Source organism: Podarcis filfolensis, assembly GCF_964270895.1.
Source record: "Podarcis filfolensis genome assembly, chromosome: 2".
Classification (NCBI taxonomy): domain Eukaryota; kingdom Metazoa; phylum Chordata; class Lepidosauria; order Squamata; family Lacertidae; genus Podarcis; species Podarcis filfolensis.
In genome coordinates this window covers 113736604-113756696 of record NC_139605.1, presented here as the reverse complement: position 1 = coordinate 113756696, position 20093 = coordinate 113736604, and the positions used below count along the sequence as shown (strand labels likewise).

The 20093-nt window shown below is 44.9% G+C and overlaps 1 protein-coding gene across 2 annotated transcripts; it reads left to right on the top strand.

Moving 5' to 3' along the window:
* The first annotated feature begins 10129 nt into the window (after window positions 1-10129).
* On the top strand, window positions 10130-19362 carry LOC310755923 (retinol dehydrogenase 16-like). Of its 2 annotated transcripts, none has more exons than XM_083599447.1 (5): window positions 10130-10367; window positions 15561-15891; window positions 17415-17673; window positions 18672-18835; window positions 19072-19362. In XM_083599447.1, the coding sequence occupies exons 2-5, from the start codon at window positions 15579-15581 to the stop codon at window positions 19287-19289; spliced, it is 954 nt and encodes a 317-aa protein (XP_083455573.1). In that variant the 5' UTR covers window positions 10130-10367; window positions 15561-15578; the 3' UTR covers window positions 19290-19362. The 2 variants fall into 2 exon arrangements, with proteins under 2 accessions (XP_083455573.1, XP_083455574.1); XM_083599448.1 differs by having other exon boundaries at window positions 10203-10319.
* Window positions 19363-20093: the final 731 nt, after the last annotated feature.

Here is a 20093-nt window from a genome sequence, read left to right as displayed (position 1 = left end):
GAAGCATGAGAGAAAGACAACTTTGTCTAACCTCCCCACAAAAAACCCAGAATGAATGCTGAATACACAGGTTGTCCGGACGTGATGTGGTGAATTTTGTGTCTTAAAATTCAAGTCCTTTCCTCTAAAGAGTTTGCCTTTTAATTATTATTTTTTAATCATTTGGCTGCTCTTCTTATTTTACCTTAAAATGTGTATTTTATACTGTATTTTATGCTGCTTTTGTTGCATTAATTAAGTGTCTTAAATTTGTTGTTAGCTGCCCTGAGCCCGGTTTTCTGAACCGGGAAGGGCAGGGTATAAATAAAAATTTAATAATAATAATGATTTGCTGTGACCTAAAGTGGCACTTGCTTCTGGCTCTCTGCACCAGTGCTAGCAACGCCTTAATTAATTTCCCTCCTTGGAACGAGTTATCTTCAACCCCAGCATTTAAATCAATTACCGTATTTTTCGCTCTATAACACGCACCCGACCATAACACGCACGTAGTTTTTAGAGGAGGAAAACAAGGAAAAAAAATTTTCTAAACGAAACAGTGGATGTATGATTTTTGTGGTTCATGCTGTGGCCACAGACATGTGATCTGACAGTGAGTTTGGAGTAGCCCAATGCAAAAATCCTGAGGATCCATGTGGATCCATGCTTTGTAACCATGTTTTTGCACCACTGTGGCCCCAGGCAACAGTGGGTGCATGATTTTTTTGGTGCAAGATGTAGCCATGGACATGCTATGTGATCTGATGCTGAATTTGGGGTGACCCAGTGCAAAAATCCTGAGGATCCATGTGGATCCGTGCTTTGTAACCACGTTTTAAGTGGGGAGGGAAGGGAAAGCACTCAAGGGACAAGGAGCATGCGTGGGGTGGGTGGAGAAGGATGCTGCTAATAATGAAGAAGAGGGGTATAAGGGCAGAAGGCTCCTCTCCTCTCCCGCTTTGCTCCTTTAAAGCAAGCAGGCTCTGCTTTTCTCCCTCCTCCCCGCTCATCTCCGGCTTAGCGAGCTGAAAAACTTTGCTGCTATGTAGCAAGCTGAGTGGGGAGGAGAGAGGGACAGAGAGCCTGCTTGCTTTAAAGGAGCCAACCGGACAGGAGCTGTTTACACTCGTGTAAGCGGCTCCTCTCCTCTCCCGCTTTGCTCCTTTAAAGCAAGCAGGCTCCCTGTCCCTTTCTCCTCCCCACTCAGCAGCTCTTCTCCCGCTTTGCTGTTTCAAAGCGAGCCACGGAGGAGGAAAGGAAGGGGAACCATGGATCCTCTGCTCACGACTGCAGCAGATCCCCTCCCCCCGCCACCCGTAGGCATTCCCTCCATAACACGCACAGACATTTCCCCTTACTTTCTAGGAGGAAAAAAGTGAGTGTTATGGTGCAAAAAATGCGGTATTTAATGGGTGGGTTTCATTATGCCATTTACTTGGCATGTATGAGGCAGTTGATGTGTGTACGAAAACTGCATGTGAGCGCAAGTACTTTTTAAAAACAGGCTGAGGTTGTTTGACAGAGCCCTATTTGCCCTTATGGACCAACCTTAATGCCTGGGAGCTGTCTTTTAAAATGCAGCAAGAGGTTTGGTGCAAAGGAGAAGAATTTTCCTTGCCCCAGGCTTCTCAGACTTGCTTGGAACTCAGGAAGCAGGTGGAGATTGTGTTGCTCAGAAGGAAAAAAAAATCTCACTTTTCCTGAAAAGCAGCATAACATTTCATTCCACAGCCTGCTAATACAGATTACTATCTCAAAGAATTATAGAATCACAAAACGGTAGTTGGCCGTCCAACTTCTGCTTAAAAACCACCAAGGAAGGAGTGTCCACAACCTCCCGAGGTAAACTGTTCAACTGCCAAACATCTCTTACTGTCAGAAGGTTTTTCTTGATGTTGAGTCGGAATCTCCTTTCTTGTAACTTGAAGTCATGGGTTCGAGTCCTACCCTCCCAAGCAAGAGAAAACACGCTTGTTCCACCTTCCATGTGACAGCCCTTGAGATATTTGAAGGTGGTTATCATATCTCCTTTCAGTCTCCTCTTTTCCAGGCTAAACATATCCAGCTCCTTCAAGCTTTCCTGATAAGGCCTGGTTTCCAGACCCTTGATCATCTTGACTGCTCTCTTCTGCACAATTTCCAGCTTGTCACCAAGCTAGATCTCACCAAGTTCGTCAATGTGTAGCAGGCTTGCCATCTCGTAGACCTCCAACCTCAAAGCATGAAAGGAGGAGGAGGGGGGTATTTTATCACTTTTGTCGGTACAGACAACTGAGCAAATTTGTGGCAGACAATATTCCAACTAGATGAGCTGTTTGTCTGCACTGGGCCTTACATTCATGATATCAAGTAATAATATTATTATTAATAATAGGCTACTCATCCTAGTCTGAACCAATGTTTACACTGAGGTGTCCAGCACAATGCAGTTGATGCAGCCTGATGACAGGGCAAGGTTGTGGGAGTCATGCAGAGCCATACCAGAGGCTTCTAAAATTGCAGGGGCCCCCTGACCTCGTGACCAGCACTCCAAGCTTTACAATGTATTGGAATGTATTGACTTTGGAGTTGTGTTTCCTCTGGGCAGTGATGACCCTATATGGCGATGGGTGGGTAAAAGCCAGAACCGGATGTAGGTAACGTGAGACATTGGCAAACGGCCATGCGACAGGAGAGAGGAGAGAACAAAGGATAATAATAAAAGATACCGGACAGGAGAGAAGTCGAAGGAGCTGCCCTCCATCCTGAAAATACTGCTGTCTCACTGTGTCTTTTTTCAATGCTGTGCACCATTTGTGACGGCTGGTTTCCGACACAAGGTTTTTGTGGCAATGCACCCTACAACATGTTCCCTTGATCCTTGCCCCTCTTGGCTCACTAAAACTTCCCAAGGGGATATGGCTGGGTGGCTCCTGGGTGGGGTCAAGACATCCTTGCAGGAGGGAGTGGTCCTGGCCGTCTTAAAAGAGGTGGTGATTTGACAGTTGCTGAAATCCTCCATTGGATCCATTGACTGGTGACATCGCCTTGCCACAAATAACCTCTTTCAGAGAGGATTGAGGTAGGATAGCTCTAAGTATTCTTGGAGGAAACCAATTGCCTTGACTCATTTCAAGAGGGGCTCTGGCCTGTTTATAGGATTGGATCAGCCTTGGTTGTCGTGGTGGATGACCTTTATCTGGAAAAGGGCAGAGGAAGTGTGACTCTGTTTTTCCTTACTTGATCTCTGAGCAGCTTTTGATAGCCCTGATTCCCTGATATGACAGTGGGAGCTCTGTTTTACAGTGATTATGGTCCTATCTCCAGGGTCAGTTTCATTGGATGATTATCTCTCAACTGCCCCCCTCCCTTCCCAGCAATTATGTGGTACAGTGGTACCTCGGGTTAAGAATTTAATTCGTTCTGGAGGTCCGTTCTTAACCTGAAGCACCACTTTAGCTAATGGGGCCTCCTGCTGCTGCTGCGCCGCCGGAGCATGATTTCTGTTCTTATCCTGAAGCAAAGTTCTTAACCCGAGGTACTATTTCTGGGTTAGCGGAGTCTGTAACCTGAAGCGTCTGTAACCCGAGGTACCACTGTACCATCTTTTTTTATATATATAAATTTTTTATTGGTTTTTCAACACATATTAAAAGACAATACAACACAATACAAAAACTAACAAACATACAAACACGTATAATTTCTTGACCTTTTTTCCCTTAAACCTTCTTTCAGCGACTTCCCCATACCTCCCCTTTCTGCATCCCTGTTTTAAATCTTTCCAGCAACCCCTAATTTCAGTTACTTGTAGCACTTTCTTTAAATCTTTTTTTCTCATATCCAATTGTTTGTCACTGCAATTCTATTTTGCATTACCCAAGACATTTTAACACTCATTAATTTTACAACAGTTCTTAAGATAAACTTTAAATTTCTTCCAATCTTCTTCCACCGTCTCTTTCCCTTGGTCACGGATTCTGCCAGTCATCTCAGCCAGTCCCATGTAGTCTATCACCTTGGTCTGCCATTCTTCCAATGTGGGTAGCTCTTGTGTCTTCCAATACTTTGCTAAGAGTACTCTTGCTGCTGTTGTAGCATACATAAAAAACGTCCTATCTTTCCTTGACACCAGTTGGCCCACCATGCCCAGGAGGAAGGCTTCTGGTTTCTTCACGAAAGTGCATTTAAGCACCTTTTTCATTTCATTATAAATCATTTCCCAGAAGACCTTGATCCTTGGGCACGTCCACCAAAGGTGGTAGAAAGTACCTTCAGTTTCTTTACATTTCCAACATTTATTATTGGGCGTATGATAAATTTTTGCAAGCTTGACTGGGGTCATGTACCACCTATAGATCATTTTCATAATGTTCTCTCTTAAGGCATTACATGCCGTAAACTTTATACCGGTAGTCCATAACTGTTCCCAGTCAGCAAACATAATGTCATGACCAATGTCTTGTGCCCATTTAATCATAGCTGATTTAACCATCTCATCCTGTGTATTCCATTTCAACAGCAAGTTATACATTCTTGACAGATTCTTAGTATTGGGTTCCAAAAGCTCTGTTTCTAATTTTGACCTCTCCACCTGGAAGCCAATTTTCCTGTCCTGTTTGAAAACTTCATTTATCTGGTAATAATGAAGCCAGTCTCTTACTTTGGACTTCAATTTCTCATAACTCTGCAATTTCACTTTTCCCTCCTCATGTTCTATAATTTCCCAATATTTTGGCCATTTGGATTCCATATTAAGTTTTTTCACTTCCTTAGCTTCCATTGGTGACAGCCACCTAGGGGTTTTGTTTTCCAACAAGTCTTTGTACCGAATCCAAACATTATATAATGCTTTCCTAACAATATGGTTTTTGAAACCTTGGTGGGTTTTAACCTTGTCATACCATATATATGCATGCCAGCCAAATCTGTTATTGAACCCTTCCAAATCCAAAATGTCTGTGTTTTCAAGAAGCAGCCAGCTTTTCAGCCAGCAAAAAGCCGCTGATTCATAATACAGCTTTAAGTCCGGCAGGGCAAACCCCCCTCTTTCTTTTGCATCAGTTAGTATCTTAAATTTTATTCTGGGCTTTTTGCCCTGCCAGACAAATCTAGATATGTCTTTTTGCCACCTCTTGAAACAATCCATTTTGTCCACAATCTGCAATGTTTGAAACAAAAACAACATTCTCGGCAAGACATTCATCTTAATAACAGCAATTCGGCCTAACAAGGAAAGTCTCAAATTTGACCATATTTCTAAATCTTTCTTAACTTCTGTCCAACATTTCTCATAATTATCTTTAAATAAGTTCACATTCTTAGATGTCAAATTAATCCCTAGGTATTTCACCTTCTTTGCTACCATTAAACCAGTTTCACTCTGGAACTTCTCTCTTTCAGCAACTGTTAGATTTTTATCCAATACTTTCGTTTTCTGTTTGTTCAACTTAAAACCTGCTACTTGACCAAATACTTGTATTAGCTCTAAAACTCTTCTCGTACTAGTGTCTGGCTCTTGTAGAGTTAATACTAGATCATCTGCAAACGCTCTCAATTTATATTGTTTAGCTCCGACCTGAATCCCTTTAACCAGCTGGTCCCCTCTGATCATGTTTAATAAGACCTCCAAGACAGATATAAAAAGTAATGGGGATATTAGGCACCCCTGTCGTGTCCCTTTTTCAATAGCAAATTCTTCTGTTACCACATTATTTACAATCAATTTTGCTTTTTGTTCAGAATAAATTGCACCTATACCATTCTCAAAACCTTGGCCTACCCCCATCCCTTGGAGATTCTTTTTCATAAAACTCCAAGAAATATTGTCAAAGGCTTTCTCCGCATCCACAAATATTAATACTGCCTTAGTATTAATATTAACTTCCAGTAACTCCATAATATCTATTATATTTCTCACATTGTCTGACAAATGTCTTCCTGGAAGAAAGCCCGCTTGGTCTTTGTGAATCTCCCCCACCAAAACTCTCTTCAATCTTTTTGCCAAAATGTCTGCAAAAATTTTGTAATCCACATTAAGTAATGATATAGGGCGGTAGTTCTTGACCTGGTTCTTCTCAGTCTCTGACTTTGGTATAAGTGTAATATACGCTTCTTTCCACGATTCAGGTGCCTTCTTCCCCTCTAAAATTTCGTTGCAGACCTCCTTCAACGGTTGTATAAGCCATTCTTTCAAGGCTTTGTAGTATCTGGAGGTCAGTCCATCAGGTCCTGGAGATTTTCCCAATTGCATATTTTGAATGGCTCCCTCAATTTCTTGATCAGTTATCTTCTGGTTCAAAATCACTTTACTTTGTTCAGAAATTTTTTGTAATCCATATTTTTTAAGAAATTCTTCTATTTCTTTCTCATTCACCGGCCCTTGTGCATAAAGTCTCCTGAAATAACTCTGAAAACAATTTCTAATTTCATTTGGTTTATAAATGTTCTTTCCCTCCACTTCTAGATTTGTAACCATATTCTGTTTTTGTCTCTTCTTCAGTTGCCATGCCAGGAGTTTCCCACATTTATCTGCCGATTCAAATGTCTTTTGTCTCATTTGTTTTATTTTCCATTCTATCTCTTGATTCATCAGTTCCATATATTGTCTCTGGTAGAACTTAATTTCTCTCATAATTTCATGTGACTTTGGTTTAGATCTCAATCTTTTTTCTCCTTCTTTTATCTTTTCCAAGATCTTATCCTTCTTCTCATTATGTCTCTTCCTTTTTATGGCATTCTGTTGTATTAAAAATCCTCGCATGACGGCTTTACTTGCGTCCCAAATTACTCTTTTTTCCACTTCTGTTCTCAGATTTATCTCAAAGTAGTCCTTTACCTCTTTCTGGGCCTTTTTATACACCTCTTCATCTCTAAACAGGGAGTCATTCATCCTCCATCTAAAGGAACCAGCTGTTGTTGGGTTCATTTCCATCTTTACAGCGTTATGGTCGGAGCAAGTCTTTGGGCAGATTTCCACTTTCTTAATCTTTGATGCCATCCCACTAGTTACCCATATTTGGTCAATTCTAGTCCAAGTCATTTTTGCCTCAGAAAAGAAAGTTCCCTCTCTCTCAAGAGGGTTCCTTGTTCTCCAAATGTCAATCAGGTTCATATTGTCAGTCATTTCGAAAAAGGTCTTAGGTAGTCTCCCATCTTTGGAAATCACCTGTCTTTGTGCTTTGTCCATATTTGTAGAGACCACTCCATTCATGTCTCCCATTAAAATTACATTATAGTCCAAAAAGTCCATTAATGTCTCATGCAATTTCTTAAAAAATTCTGACTTCCCTTCATTCGGTGCATAAACTCCTATTATCAATAATTTTTCTCCTTGAACTTGAATTTCAATTGCCAAATATCTTCCTTGTTCATCTTTAAATATTAATTTAGGGGCCAACTTTTCCTTTGCATAAATCACCACTCCTCTTTTCTTCACTTTATCCGATGAAATAAATTCTTGTCCTAATCTTTTGTTAATAAGTAATTTTCGGTGTACTCTAGTCACGTGGGTTTCTTGTAAACAAATCAAGTCCAATTGTTCTTTTTTAAAAATATGGAAAACCTCCCGTCTTTTCCTAGGGAGATTGAGTCCATTACAATTCCAACTTAAAATTTGCAGAGACTGTACCATCTTGTCCACAATGCTATCTGATATCTGCATGGCTCCTAGGCAAAACATGTACTCTTTGTTCATTGTACTACATGTTCTGTCTTTGATCACAGACTCTTGTGAAATCGTACCATCTCCAGGACCAGCCCAGGGCATTTTGCCACCAGAACCAAAGCTGAAAATGGAATCACGATGTCTTGTTGCTACAAAAACAAACAAGGTTTCATGACAACACACAATCTGTGCATACAGTACCATAAGCTCTTCATAATTCAGGACAACCCTCTGAAGAATCATCTCTCTGTTCCAGTCAACCAAAACTTGGCACTATGCCTACGTTACAAAGTCCACACATAAGTAAGCTAACTGATGTGTTTAAAACTTGCTTTCTTTTTATTGCTAAGCCAACCAAAGAAACAAAGATAGCTGCTTTACACTACTTTAAAACTGGATGGTTATAGTTACATATATATCTCAGAATCCCGAATGCAGCCATGTCTCTGAGCGGCCTAATAGTTGAATTTCATTTGTTGGCTGTCCTCAGAAAAGCCTAAACACATTGCAGGAGAAAAGTCCTGGGCTGAATAGGTTCACACTATGGCAAGTGCAACTAATGGAAGAAAATACAGTTCACAAAAGCTTTGGTCCAAAAGGAATTGCCAATCCTAATGATGATGATGATGATAAAAAACCCTCCAAAATGTAAGATCCTGCCATCATCAGCCCTGCTTTTCAACATGAATCAACTGACAAAATTTCTTTTCGCAATACTGTTTTAGAAAATTTTGCCTCTCGAAACTGTTGACCACGCAGAACTTTATCATAGTCATAAACCACCACATTGCCAGCAGCGTCTGCTGAGCCTCCACTCTGTCCATCCGGCTTCCACTGGCACTGGCATCAGCCACTGCCAGCCAGAGCAAGGCACACACGCCACCACCTTGGATCATCTGGTAACACTGTGCAAGCACAGCCAGCATGCCAAAGAATAGTTTGTGCAAGCACACATGGGGGGGGGGGGGAGCCAGCGATATCCTATTGTACGTGCGCTTACTCACCTAAACCTTTCCTAGCGATCCATATTCCATTGCTTTTTATATTCCAGATTATTTCTGGGTCCTAGTGTTTGCCCCGTTATGTTTTATATGTGCAAATTCTACAAAGCAAACTGTAGCATCTTGAAGAGGCTTTATGCTGGCAGGAGGAGTTTTCATGAATGCTGAGCTAGGACTCTGATCGAAATCAGCCACTCTTCCCATTCTGCCTCTGAAGCAACTGCCCCAGTTCTTTGCTTCCAGCTAGAGCAGGGGTAGGCAACTTAAAGCCCAGGGGCCAGAAACGGCCCAATCGCCTTCTAAATCAGCGTGTTTTTACATGAGTAGAATGTATCCTTTTATTTAAAACGCATCTCTAGATTATTTGTGGGGCCTGCCTGGTGCTTTTACATGAGGAGAAAGTGTGCTATTATTTAAAATGCATCTCTGGGTTATTTGTGGGGCATAGGAATTCGTTCATTTTTTTTTTCTTCCAAAATATAGTCCGGCCCACCACATGGTCTGAGCGACGGTGGACCAGCCCATGGCTGGAAAAGGTTGCTGACTCCTGATGTAGAGCTCTCAGTTTTGTTGGCTTCTGCACGGCCTTGTGGGGTGGTGGAACTTTTAAGAATTCCCAGGACTTCTATGGAGTCTTGCCTTCCTCACACAGTTTGCATTCTCTGCTCTGTTGCTTCAGCTGTTTTGCAAATTCTGAGTGCCTTTCAAATGTGAGCTCGTGATCTTGCAGTAGTTGCCCAACAGCGTAAGCATCAAAATGCAGCATTTCCTAAGGAGCGCCAGGCTAGAAGATAGATATGGACTGTAGCTCACACCGTGTGCACCATCGTTTCCCACACCAGCAGTGGGAACACAGTGGATGCTGAGTATCCGGCTTGGGATTCATCCAGTCCAGCCTTTCGCATGATGAATTCTGCATATAAGTTAAATAAGCAGGGAGACAATATACAGCATTGTCATACTCCTTTCCCAGTTTTGAACCAATCAGTTGTTCCATATCCACTTCTAACTGTAGCTTCTTGTCCCACATAGAGATTTCTCAGGAGACAGATGAGGTGATCAGGCACTCCCATTTCTTTAAGAACTTGCCATAGTTTGCTGTGGTCGACACAGTCAAAGGCTTTTGCATAGTCAATGAAGCAAAAGTAGATGTCTTTCCGGAACTCTCTGGCTTTCTCCATAATCCAGCGCATATTTGCAATTTGGTCTCTGGTTCCTCTGCCTCTTCTAAATCCAGCTTGCACTTCTGGGAGTTCTCTGTCCACATACTGCTTGAGCCTGCCTTGTAGAATTTTAAGCATAACCTTGCTAGCGTGTGAAATGAGTGCAACTGTGCGGTAGTTGGAGCATTCTTTGGCACATGTTTTGCTTAGCAGCTTGGGATCAGCCACAAAAGTCGCAACAGTTTCACTCACATATGTTACGGCCTCCTTGTTTTTTTTGGCGGAAATCCCTACCCGCTTATCTTAACGGCACGATGACCTCACGCACGTTTGCGCAAACGAAACTGCACCCATTGCAGCCAGGCTGACTCCAGCATAAAACTTACAAAACCCCTTCCCACTCTCCTCCCTCTCTTGTTTTTCTCCCCGGGCTAGAAATGGGCGGACCTTGGCTGCGCTTGCCTCCCCATAAATCTGTTTTGACTGCAAAGAGTCCCGGATTTCGACAAGTGCTCAGCGGAGAAACAGCGGGTAAGAGCTGCGAGTTGCCGCGAGCTGCTTTTCGGGAAGCGCTCCAAGGTACTTGTTTGCAACGTCGCGGTGGAGTTTGCAAAAGGGTTATAGGGGCAGGGAGGAGGCAGAGCGCAGTGGGCCCCCCACAAAGTCTCGAGAGCAGGCAAGTGCAAGACGGTGAATCGGCGAGGCCGTCAATTCACTGGGAAGTTGCTCGGGCCGACCTCGAAACAGTTGCCGCCGCGATTGGCATCTACTCGCCCCTGAACTGAGTTCACACTGGGCTTGCTTGCAAGGTTCGCGAGTACGTATAGGTTCGCAGCCGAAGGGTTGCAGCTCTGCTGTTCGGGCTGTGTACACATTAGACCTTTAAAGCGCATGCTTTCCCCCCAAAGAGTTATTGCAGTTTTGCTAAGGGTTCTTGGCAGTGCTTTCCAAACCTGGTCTCTTTTTTTTGGACTACAACTCCCATCATCCCTAGCTAGCATGACTAGTGGTCAGGGATGATGGGAATAGTAGTCCCAAAACATCTGGAGACCCAAGTTTGGAAAGCACTGCTTCCTGGGAATGGCAACTCTGTGCCAGGTGAACTACAGGGTGCAGAATTATTATTTTTTGGGGGGGGGGAATGTGATTTAAACGTAAAGTGTACACACATAAAGTGGCTTCCAGGTGTTTTTATGGGTGCAGTAGCCCTGTACTTGTTGCTGAACTATGGACCTTCTGAAATCTAATCTGCTAGTCAGTCGTATAGGTCAAGGGTGTGTTTACAAAGATGTTTATACTTGCTGCGTTTGCTGGGTTTTTCACCCGTTTAATACTGGGTGGCGCTGTGGTCTAAACCACAGAACCTAGGGCTTGCTGATCGGAAAGTCGGTGGTTCAAATCCCCGTGACGGGGTGAGCTCCCGTTGCTAAGTCCCAGCTCCTGCCCACCTAGCAGTTCAAAAGCATGTCAAGGTGCAAGTAGATAAATAGGTACCGCTCCGGCGGGAAGGTAAACGGCGTTTCCATGCACTGCTCTGGTTCGCCAGAAGCTGCTTAATCATGCTGGCCACATGACCCAGAAGCTGTACGCCGGCTCCCTCAGCCTATAGAGCGAGATGAGCACCGCAACCCTGGAGTTGTCCGCGACTGGACCTAGTAGTCAGGGGTACCTATACCTCTTTGTTGTTGTTGTTTAGTCGTGTCCAACTCTTCGTGACCCCATGGACCAGAGCACGCCAGGCACTCCTGTCTTCCACTGCCTCCCGCAGTTTGGTCAGACTCATGTTTGTAGCTTCGAGAACCTTTACCTCTACCAACAGTAAATGCATACATATCCAGTATTTTATTACAAACCACCACTGTCTGAGGCATTGCTTCTGGAACCAGCTTCACACAGATTGGAGTCCAAAGCCACGCCCAATTTGTCTCTAGCCAAGGTTGTACACTAACAGAAACATCTCTGGGGGACTGAGGGAGCTGGGAAAACAGTTTCACGTCACTGCACCACAAGAGGCCTCCTTTCAGAATAATTGCATTTGTTTTACCTTCACAACAACCTAATGAGAGAAATTAAGACTGAAGGTGTGTACACTTTACCAGCTTAAACTTTTTGTGTGTGTGCCTCTCATCTGGCCATGCCAGTGGGCAGAGAGGAAGTGGGGATCTCTGATTCAGATTGCCTGACTGATTTCCCTGGCCCTCCACCTGCCCCAAACCCTTTTCCTGAAGCGTTCTTCCTTCCAACCATGCCACCCCAGAAATGACTCATCTTTCAAGTACAGTGGTACCTCAGGATGTGAACGGGATCCGTTCCAGAGTCCTGTTCGCATCCTGAAGCGAACGCAACCCACATCTGTGTGTGTGCGGGTCACGATTCGCCGTTCCACGCATGCGCGTGACGTCATTTTGACTGTCTGCGCATGCGTGAGCGGCGAAACCCGGAAGTAACGCGGAGCACAACCCAAAAGCTCTCAACCTGAAGCAACTTCAACCCAAGATATGACTGTAGTTGCGAAAGTGCAAGATACCCGTTTGACAGTGGAACCCTAGGCACAATTCGCTGAGCTCAATAGGGCTTATACTCAAGGAATAGGACTTACGCCTGAGTAGATATGGATAGGATTGTGTTGCAAGGTGCCAAAAAACTCACTGTTCTCTGCACTACAGGGTAGTCCTAGAATGCTGTTGAGAAAAGCATGTTTTACACAAGCACAGAGAGGGAGATGGACAGGGCGAGAATATAAAAGGCCCAACATAAGATGAAATGAAATGGAGAGGCTAGGGTTCAAGGAAAGAGGATTTGCTAGGAGGAGGAGACTTGAATAGGTTGAGATTGCCAGGTACAGCTTTAGCCAGCAGGAGCTGGGACTGGCTCCCAGTGAAGGGCAGTGGGACTGCGCCACTAGCCGGCATGGCAACCAGTTGGGTCCCTCTTTCTGCCCACATCAGAGAAGCAAGCAAGGAGGGTACAAAGTAAAAAAAGGGTGCACCCACTGCCGATGTGAGACATGTAAAGGTAAAGGGACCCCTGACCATTAGGTCCAGTCGTGACTGACTCTGGGGTTGCGGCGCTCATCTCGCTTTATTGGCCGAGGGAGCCGGCGTACAGCTTCCGGGTCATGTGGCCAGCATGACTAAGCCGCTTCTGGCAAACCAGAGCAGCGCACGGAAATGCCATTTACCTTCCCGCTGGAGCAGTACCTATTTATCTACTTGCACTTTGACGTGCTTTCGAACCGCTAGGTTGGCAGGAGCAGGGACTGAGCAACGGGCGCTCACCCCGTCACGGGGATTCGAACCGCCGACCTTCTGATTGGCAAGTCCTAGGCTCTGTGGTTTAACCCACAGCGCCACCCGTGTCCCTTGTGAGACATGTAGGACCTTCTCAATCTGAATGAACTCTCAAGAAACAGCTGCTATCATTTCACCTCCCTGCAAACAAATGAGGACAAATGCTCAATAAACAGGTTATCCAGAAGCAATCTATTCACAAAATAGCTACAATCTGGAAGCATCCTGAGAGCTTAATGAGACTTGCGTAGAGATATATAGGATAAATTTCAAGGAGCAAGGAGTGATGGTTACTATGAAAAACAGTGTTCCATTATGAGATGGAAAGACATGCTATTTGGTTGCCGCTGGTAAATATTTGAACTAGCATTCTTCAACTAGCTCACAGTACTATCCCTGACCTAATTGGGGGAAAGTGCTTTGGCAGAGTTGTTGCTTTGCATTTCAAATGGAGAACTGTGTCTTTGAAACAGCCCTTGCTCTGCTTGGCCAGTAACAGGCAAACAAAGCTTTTGAGCTGGCATAATGTAGTTGTCAGACTTGTCAGAGTAGGGCTGAGGGTGATCAGGGTTCAATTACTGACTTTGCCACATAGCTTTAAAGTGGCCTTGGGCCAATCAATTGTCCCTCAACCTCTTAAAGTCATTGTGAGATTAAAATTATGCAGGTGAGGAGAAGAACCAGTTATGCTGCCTTGATCTCCTTCCAAGAAAGGTGGGAAATCAATGCAGCAGTAGTTCACGTTTTGAAATCCTTACAAAAATCCTGTAAATAGTATGTGTTAGCATATCAGATGATGAAAGTGGCTGACCAAATTTTACCTAACAAATTCTAGGGCTAGGCGATAGCATATCTCACCAGCTAAATACGTAGTACCTCGGGTTAAGTACTTAATTCGTTCCGGAGGTCTGTTCTTAACCTGAAACTGTTCTTAACCTGAAGCACCACTTTAGCTAATGGGGCCTCCCGCTGCCTCCGTGCCGCCGGAGCACCATTTCTGTTCTCATCCTGAAGCAAAGTTCTTAACCCGAGGTACTATTTCTGGGTGAGCGGAGTCTGTAACCTGAAGCATATGTACCCCCAGGTACCACTGTATTGCAAGCGGGGCTTTTTTCCAGCCGGAACTCACCAGAACTGAGTTCCTGCACCTCTGTAGCGTTGCTGTGCTATTCCCTGGCATGGCGCTCGTGGCAGAGGAAGTGGGTGGCACAGCGATTGGGGCAACGAGGCAGAGGTTGGTGGCATAAGGCAGCAGATTGTATTTTTGCTGCACCGGTGGGACAAACGAGTGAAGAAGAAAAGCTTTTTTTTTTTAAAAAAAAAAAAAAGGTCCTCCCCTATAAAACAACTTTGGATGTGTGCTTCCCCCTCCTTCTCTAGAAAAAAAAGCCCTGATTGTGTACTATTAAGTGCAATACAGTACTACAGTTGTACCTTGGAACTCGTACAATTCGGCTCCCAAATGATCGAAAACTGGAAGTGAGTGTTCCAGGTTTCAAACAATTTTTGGAAGCCAAATGTCCGATGCGGCTTCTGATTGGCTGCAGGGTGCTCCTGAAGCCTACCGGAAGCCGTGTTTTGGTTTTTGAACAGTTCCGGAATTTAAACAGACTCCCAGAACGCATTCTGTTCGAAAACCAAGGTACGACTGTATGCTGATACCTCACGAGGTCTGAAATAAGGATGGAGCTACGTATTGGCTGGCTTCACGGTTTTTCCTGCGTCGTGAGTTTTGCATATCACACACGCATCATGCTTCACAATATATTGCCAGGTCAAAAATTATGAAACCGATAACATGATAGCTTCAAACCGGTTTTGGATGATATATTGATATAGCGCCCAGCCCTAGCGAGTTCAGGGCAGGGGGAAGATTCAGCCTGAGGGTTTTGCATCTGTAGCTCTGTCTCCTACGCCAGCTCTTTGAGAGATGAGGAAGAGCCACAGAGCAGTGGTAAACCATAGTAAAGGGACCCCTGACCATTAGGTCCAGTCGTGACCGACTCTGGGATTGCGGCACTCATCTCGCTTTATTGGCTGAGGGAGCCAGTGTACAGCTTGACTAAGCCGCTTCTGGCAAACTAGAGCAGCGCACGGAAACGCCGTTTACCTTCCCGCCGGAGCGGTACCTATTTATCTACTTGCAGTGGTGTGCTTTCGAACTGCTAGGTTGGCAGGAGCAGGGACCGAGCAACGGGAGCTCACCCCGTCGCGGGGATTCGAACTGCCGACCTTCTGATCAGCAAGTCCTAGGCCCTGTGGTTTAACCCACAGCGCCACCTGCGTCCCGTGGTAAAACATACAGCTTGGGAAATGAAGCCTGTCCAAAATCCTGGAAAGCCTCTGCCAGTCAGTGCAGACAATACTGACCTAGATGGACCCAGTGGTCTGACTCTGTATAAGATGGCTTCCTATGTTTCTCCTACTACCACCACTGCCTACAATAAGCCAATATTTGATAAACCACCTTCTTCCTTTCCAGCTGCAGCAGTCTTTGGCCATGTGGCTCTATGTGGCAGCTCTGCTGGGTCTTTATTTCCTTTTCCGGCGGTACCGTGAGCAGCAAATCTTGGGCAACCTGACGGAGAAGTATGTTTTCATCACTGGCTGTGATTCCGGGTTTGGAAACTTGTTGGCCAGGAAACTGGACGCTCGGGGAATCCGTGTCCTGGCAGCTTGCCTCACACAGCAGGGGGCAGAGAAGCTGAAGGAAGCCACATCGGAACGGCTGCAGACCACCCTCTTGGACGTGACCCAAACGGAAAGCGTGGCCCGAGCAGCAAAATGGGCAAAAGGCATTGTGGGAGACAAAGGTTAGGGCAAGGCGCTCTGAATCTGCAGCAGCATAATTTGGTGTTCTTTCTGGAAAGTGTTATCATCACTGCGGGGTGGATTAGGCTGGGAGATGGTGACTGTGGCCCAAGATTTGCCCGTCTGACCAGGGTCTCTGTGGTTGTTTTTTAACCTCACTCTTCCAGGTCCAAAGCCATCTCTCCTATCTATAATGCCACACACCTGGCAGTCTGCACTTGTTGAGCAATGTGATGGATGTGCTCCCCTCACCCCAATTCCTTACTGTGCCTTCACAGGCTGGCTCAACCTCTATGGCCCAATCATTAGTGCTGCCAGAAAACAGCTCTAAATCAGGGGTGGAGAATCTTGGGCCTGGGGGCCAAAGTTGGCCTTCCAGCCTTCTCTAACTATCGCTTGGGATCCTCCCGAAGCTGGGTGTGCTGGGCCCTCACCTCAAAAGGAAAAAAAACTTGTTGGAAATTAATCTCAGGTGTGTAGGTCAGAGGCAATCTTAACTATGATTTGTTTGAAATGATCCCATGTTCAAACCATGGGTGGGGAAGCTGGCTTGTTTCAATGGCCAGTAGTTTAGATTAATCATTGTTTAGGGTTTGAACATGTAGCATTCTAACAGCCCACAGATGTAATTTCAGTATTTCTGTTTTAAAGTTTTGCTCAATGTTTTACTGGATTCTTATTTTATTTTGATACCATGTACTGACTTTTTGCTTGTGATTTCTAAATTGAGTGAACCGTTTATAGCGATTTTATTATATTAAGCAGTATATATGTTATTAAAATGAATGGATGAACTCAGTGCTGAATTCAAGCACCGCTTTGGGCAGAGAAAGCAGCTTAAGATTCTCCTTTTGCAGCTGCAGCTTGCAGTTTCAAATGGAGAGTCATCCTCTGCAATCCCAGCTTTAATTAAAGCTGGGCCTGGAAAGGATGACTAAGATGTTTTCTTTGCATGTAGACCTGATCCTTCCTTTGAAGTGTGATGCCTTTCTGTCAGAAATGATGTGTTGGGTGGGTGGGGCTTTGGTAAAAGGGCCTTGCGGGTCAGTTTGGAGCAGGGCTTGTTAGGAAAGCAGGCCGGAGGGTCACCAGCTGTGGTTTAGGTTGAGAGACGATAACTAGACTATCCGGTGACCCTAATGGTTTGAAGCTTCATCTTCTCAGTCCTACTATAAACCTGGAGTCACCAGCTTGGCGGCACCCATGGAGACAGTGGATTCTCTTCAGGGTGACACCTACACCATGCATTTGAAACCCATGGATTTCCCCCAAAGAATCCTGGGCGCTACAGTTTGCTAAGGGTGCTGTGAGTTGTGCAGGAGAACTACAGTTCCCACAATTCTCTGTGTTTTACGTGTGCTTTTAAATGTATGGTGTGGACGAACCCATCTCTGCTTTGTATTCAGAGTCTGTATTGGTCAGGTTGTGCTTTGCAGAGAGTAAGAGAAGGTGCTCAGGAGGTGTGTCCGTATGGATGGGGCTCTGTTCTGTACCTGATCTCCTGTTTCTTTTTTGCCCCCTTCAGGCCTTTGGGGATTGGTGAACAATGCTGGCATTTCAGTCCCAACTGCCCCCAATGAGTGGCTGACGAAGGAGGACTTCAAGAAGATCATAGACATAAACTTGCTTGGCGTGGTTGATGTAACCATCCACATGTTACCTTTGATAAGAAGAGCCAAAGGGAGGATTGTCAATGTTGCCAGCATAATGGGGAGGATATCCTTGTTCGGTGGTGGCTACTGTCCATCGAAATATGGGGTGGAGGCTTTCTCTGACAGCCTCAGGTAACTGCTGCAGGTTGATGTATTTTCTCGTAGCACTGGCTGCAACTCCTTGTTAGTCCAAGGAGACATTTTCTGCTTAAGGGGGGAGTGTGTGTGACATTGTGCAAACCAGCCTGTGCCAGAAAATGTTTTTTAAAAAAACAAAAACTGGAACTGACATACGACGTTTGCAGAATTCAGCTTCCGTCACTCAGTGTTTGCGGAACTCGACAGATCTGGTACTTGCAGAGGAGCAAACTAGCCTGTTTTCACAATGGTTGCCTTCAGATTATCAAATCTTGGCTTAATAAGACAACATACAAATGAGCCTCTGTCTGGGGCAAAAACGGGGCCTACAGTCTTGGCTTGCTAGCCAGTCTACAGTTTTTGCTTGATTCCTGGTCTCCACCACTTTCTGGCATGTGTGAAAAGCAGGCGTTTGCAAAGCCCTCCCAGGTCTGATGGGAGAGTCTGGTGAGGACAAGTCAGGGAGGATTTAAAGAAGCCCCTCCAATCTTTTTTTGACCTGGGCACATGCAACTACTGTTGTGAACCAGACATGCATGCATTTGAGCACTCCTTCCCCGTGGCATGCTGCTACCAGTCAGCACAGACAATATTAAGTTAGATGGAGCAATAATCTCATTCAAAATAAGGCCACTTCTCCCATGATCTTGTCAATAGCCCTTTCCTTTGCCTTCTAAAGTAGTTGTTTTCTTAATCGTCCTATATAACAAGAGTGAGTTCTGTTCTCCCAGAGTGATCTCTGTGTAGCCAAAAGAACTGTCAAAAGGGGTCATCATCAGCGTATCTGCCAAACTAGTGACAGGAGTTGCTGTGTGCCGTCCTCAGATGAAATTCACTGGCCACTGTTGGGAAAACAGGATGCAGGACCAGATGGACCATTTGCCTGATCTAAAAGGGCTTTCCTATATATCATGTTCTTATCCTCTTCACATCTCTATCCCATGGGCTACTGGTACAGAAGGCAACTATTCCTTCCCTTTTCCCTTCTCCAGGCTCGAGCTTGACGCCTTTGGAGTAAAGGTCTGTATAATAGAACCAGGCTACTTTCGAACGGCTATCACAAATGAGAAGATGTTGTCAGACAACTTCCAAAGCCTCTGGAAGCAGGTCCCAGAGGAGACCAAGAAAGCATATGGGGAGCCTTACTTAAATCATAGTGAGTACTCTTTTCCTGTTGTCTTGAATTTGATTCTGCTTAACAAATAGGCTTCTAGATGTGCTAATCTGTATTTGATAGCTTAGCTGTGGGTGTATGGTGTGAACAGGGACTGGGCAATTTGTATTCCGGAGGAAGGAGTGTGTGTAAGCATAGGGTTGTGGTGGAATTAGTCCACACTAATGGTATTCAGAGGTGATTGACCAGCTTCTGGCCTCTTTCTCTTGTTCCAATAGTGCTTGATTCAACCATTAAGATGCAAAAAGACTGCAACCCCAACCTGTCTCTGGTTACCGACTGCATGGAGCATGCTCTGACATCTGTGTACCCCCGTACTCGCTATTCAGCCGGCTGGGATGCCAAGCTGTTTTTTATCCCTCTGAGCTACATGCCAACATGGCTGCCACACTGGATAATGACCCGCTCTTACCCCAAACCAGCACAGAGCTTTTAGAGTGATTGTTAAGTGTGGGAGGGGCTGGAAAGTAGAACCTCTTTTTCAGTGAAAAATAAAAATGTTTAATAGACTCCTTTTATTATTGTTTGTGAGATGCCTCCTTCTCTTGCTGCAATGAAGCCTTGTTTCTGAACTATATCCAAAGCCAGGTGACACCTAGTTTCCTTTTCCAGTTAGCGGGGGGGGGGGGAGCTGGACCCTCCCTTCTAGTGCTTCCTTAGCCATTGACTGTTTCCTCTCCCCATCTTTTCTAACAGGTACAGGTGTGGTGGTAGTATCCTGGGCTCTGTCTCTCAAGAAAACCTACCGTACCCTTGGGCCAAGTCAAACAATTTATCTAGCTTTAAGGCCCCTGGCAAATGTCCCTTTTTAAGTCTTTGTAGCTTGAGAGAGTGGGTTGAAAAGCAACAGCGAAATGCACTGACGAGTGTGGGATGACAAATGACTAATAAGGTGATGTATAAACACCCCACAAAAAAAGCAGAACAGGATGAATGGTGAATCAATGGGTTGTTGGAGGAGCTCTCAATCTGCTGTTCTGTCTAAAATCCTTTGGTGCAAGCTTCCTATTGAAACCATTTCTACATTTGTAGCTTATTGACTGGTTCTTTAAAGGCAAGGAATTTAACCATGCTTAAATGGCGGTCACGCTGGGTCTGTCCTCCACAGTGTGATTCCAGCTTCACATCATGCGTTCACACACACTGGTGAGTGGTTAACGTGCATTACAACTGGTCATTGTGCACATTCACCGGGCCTCATGGACAATGTGCTTGTGCACAATTCTGGATATAGATATTT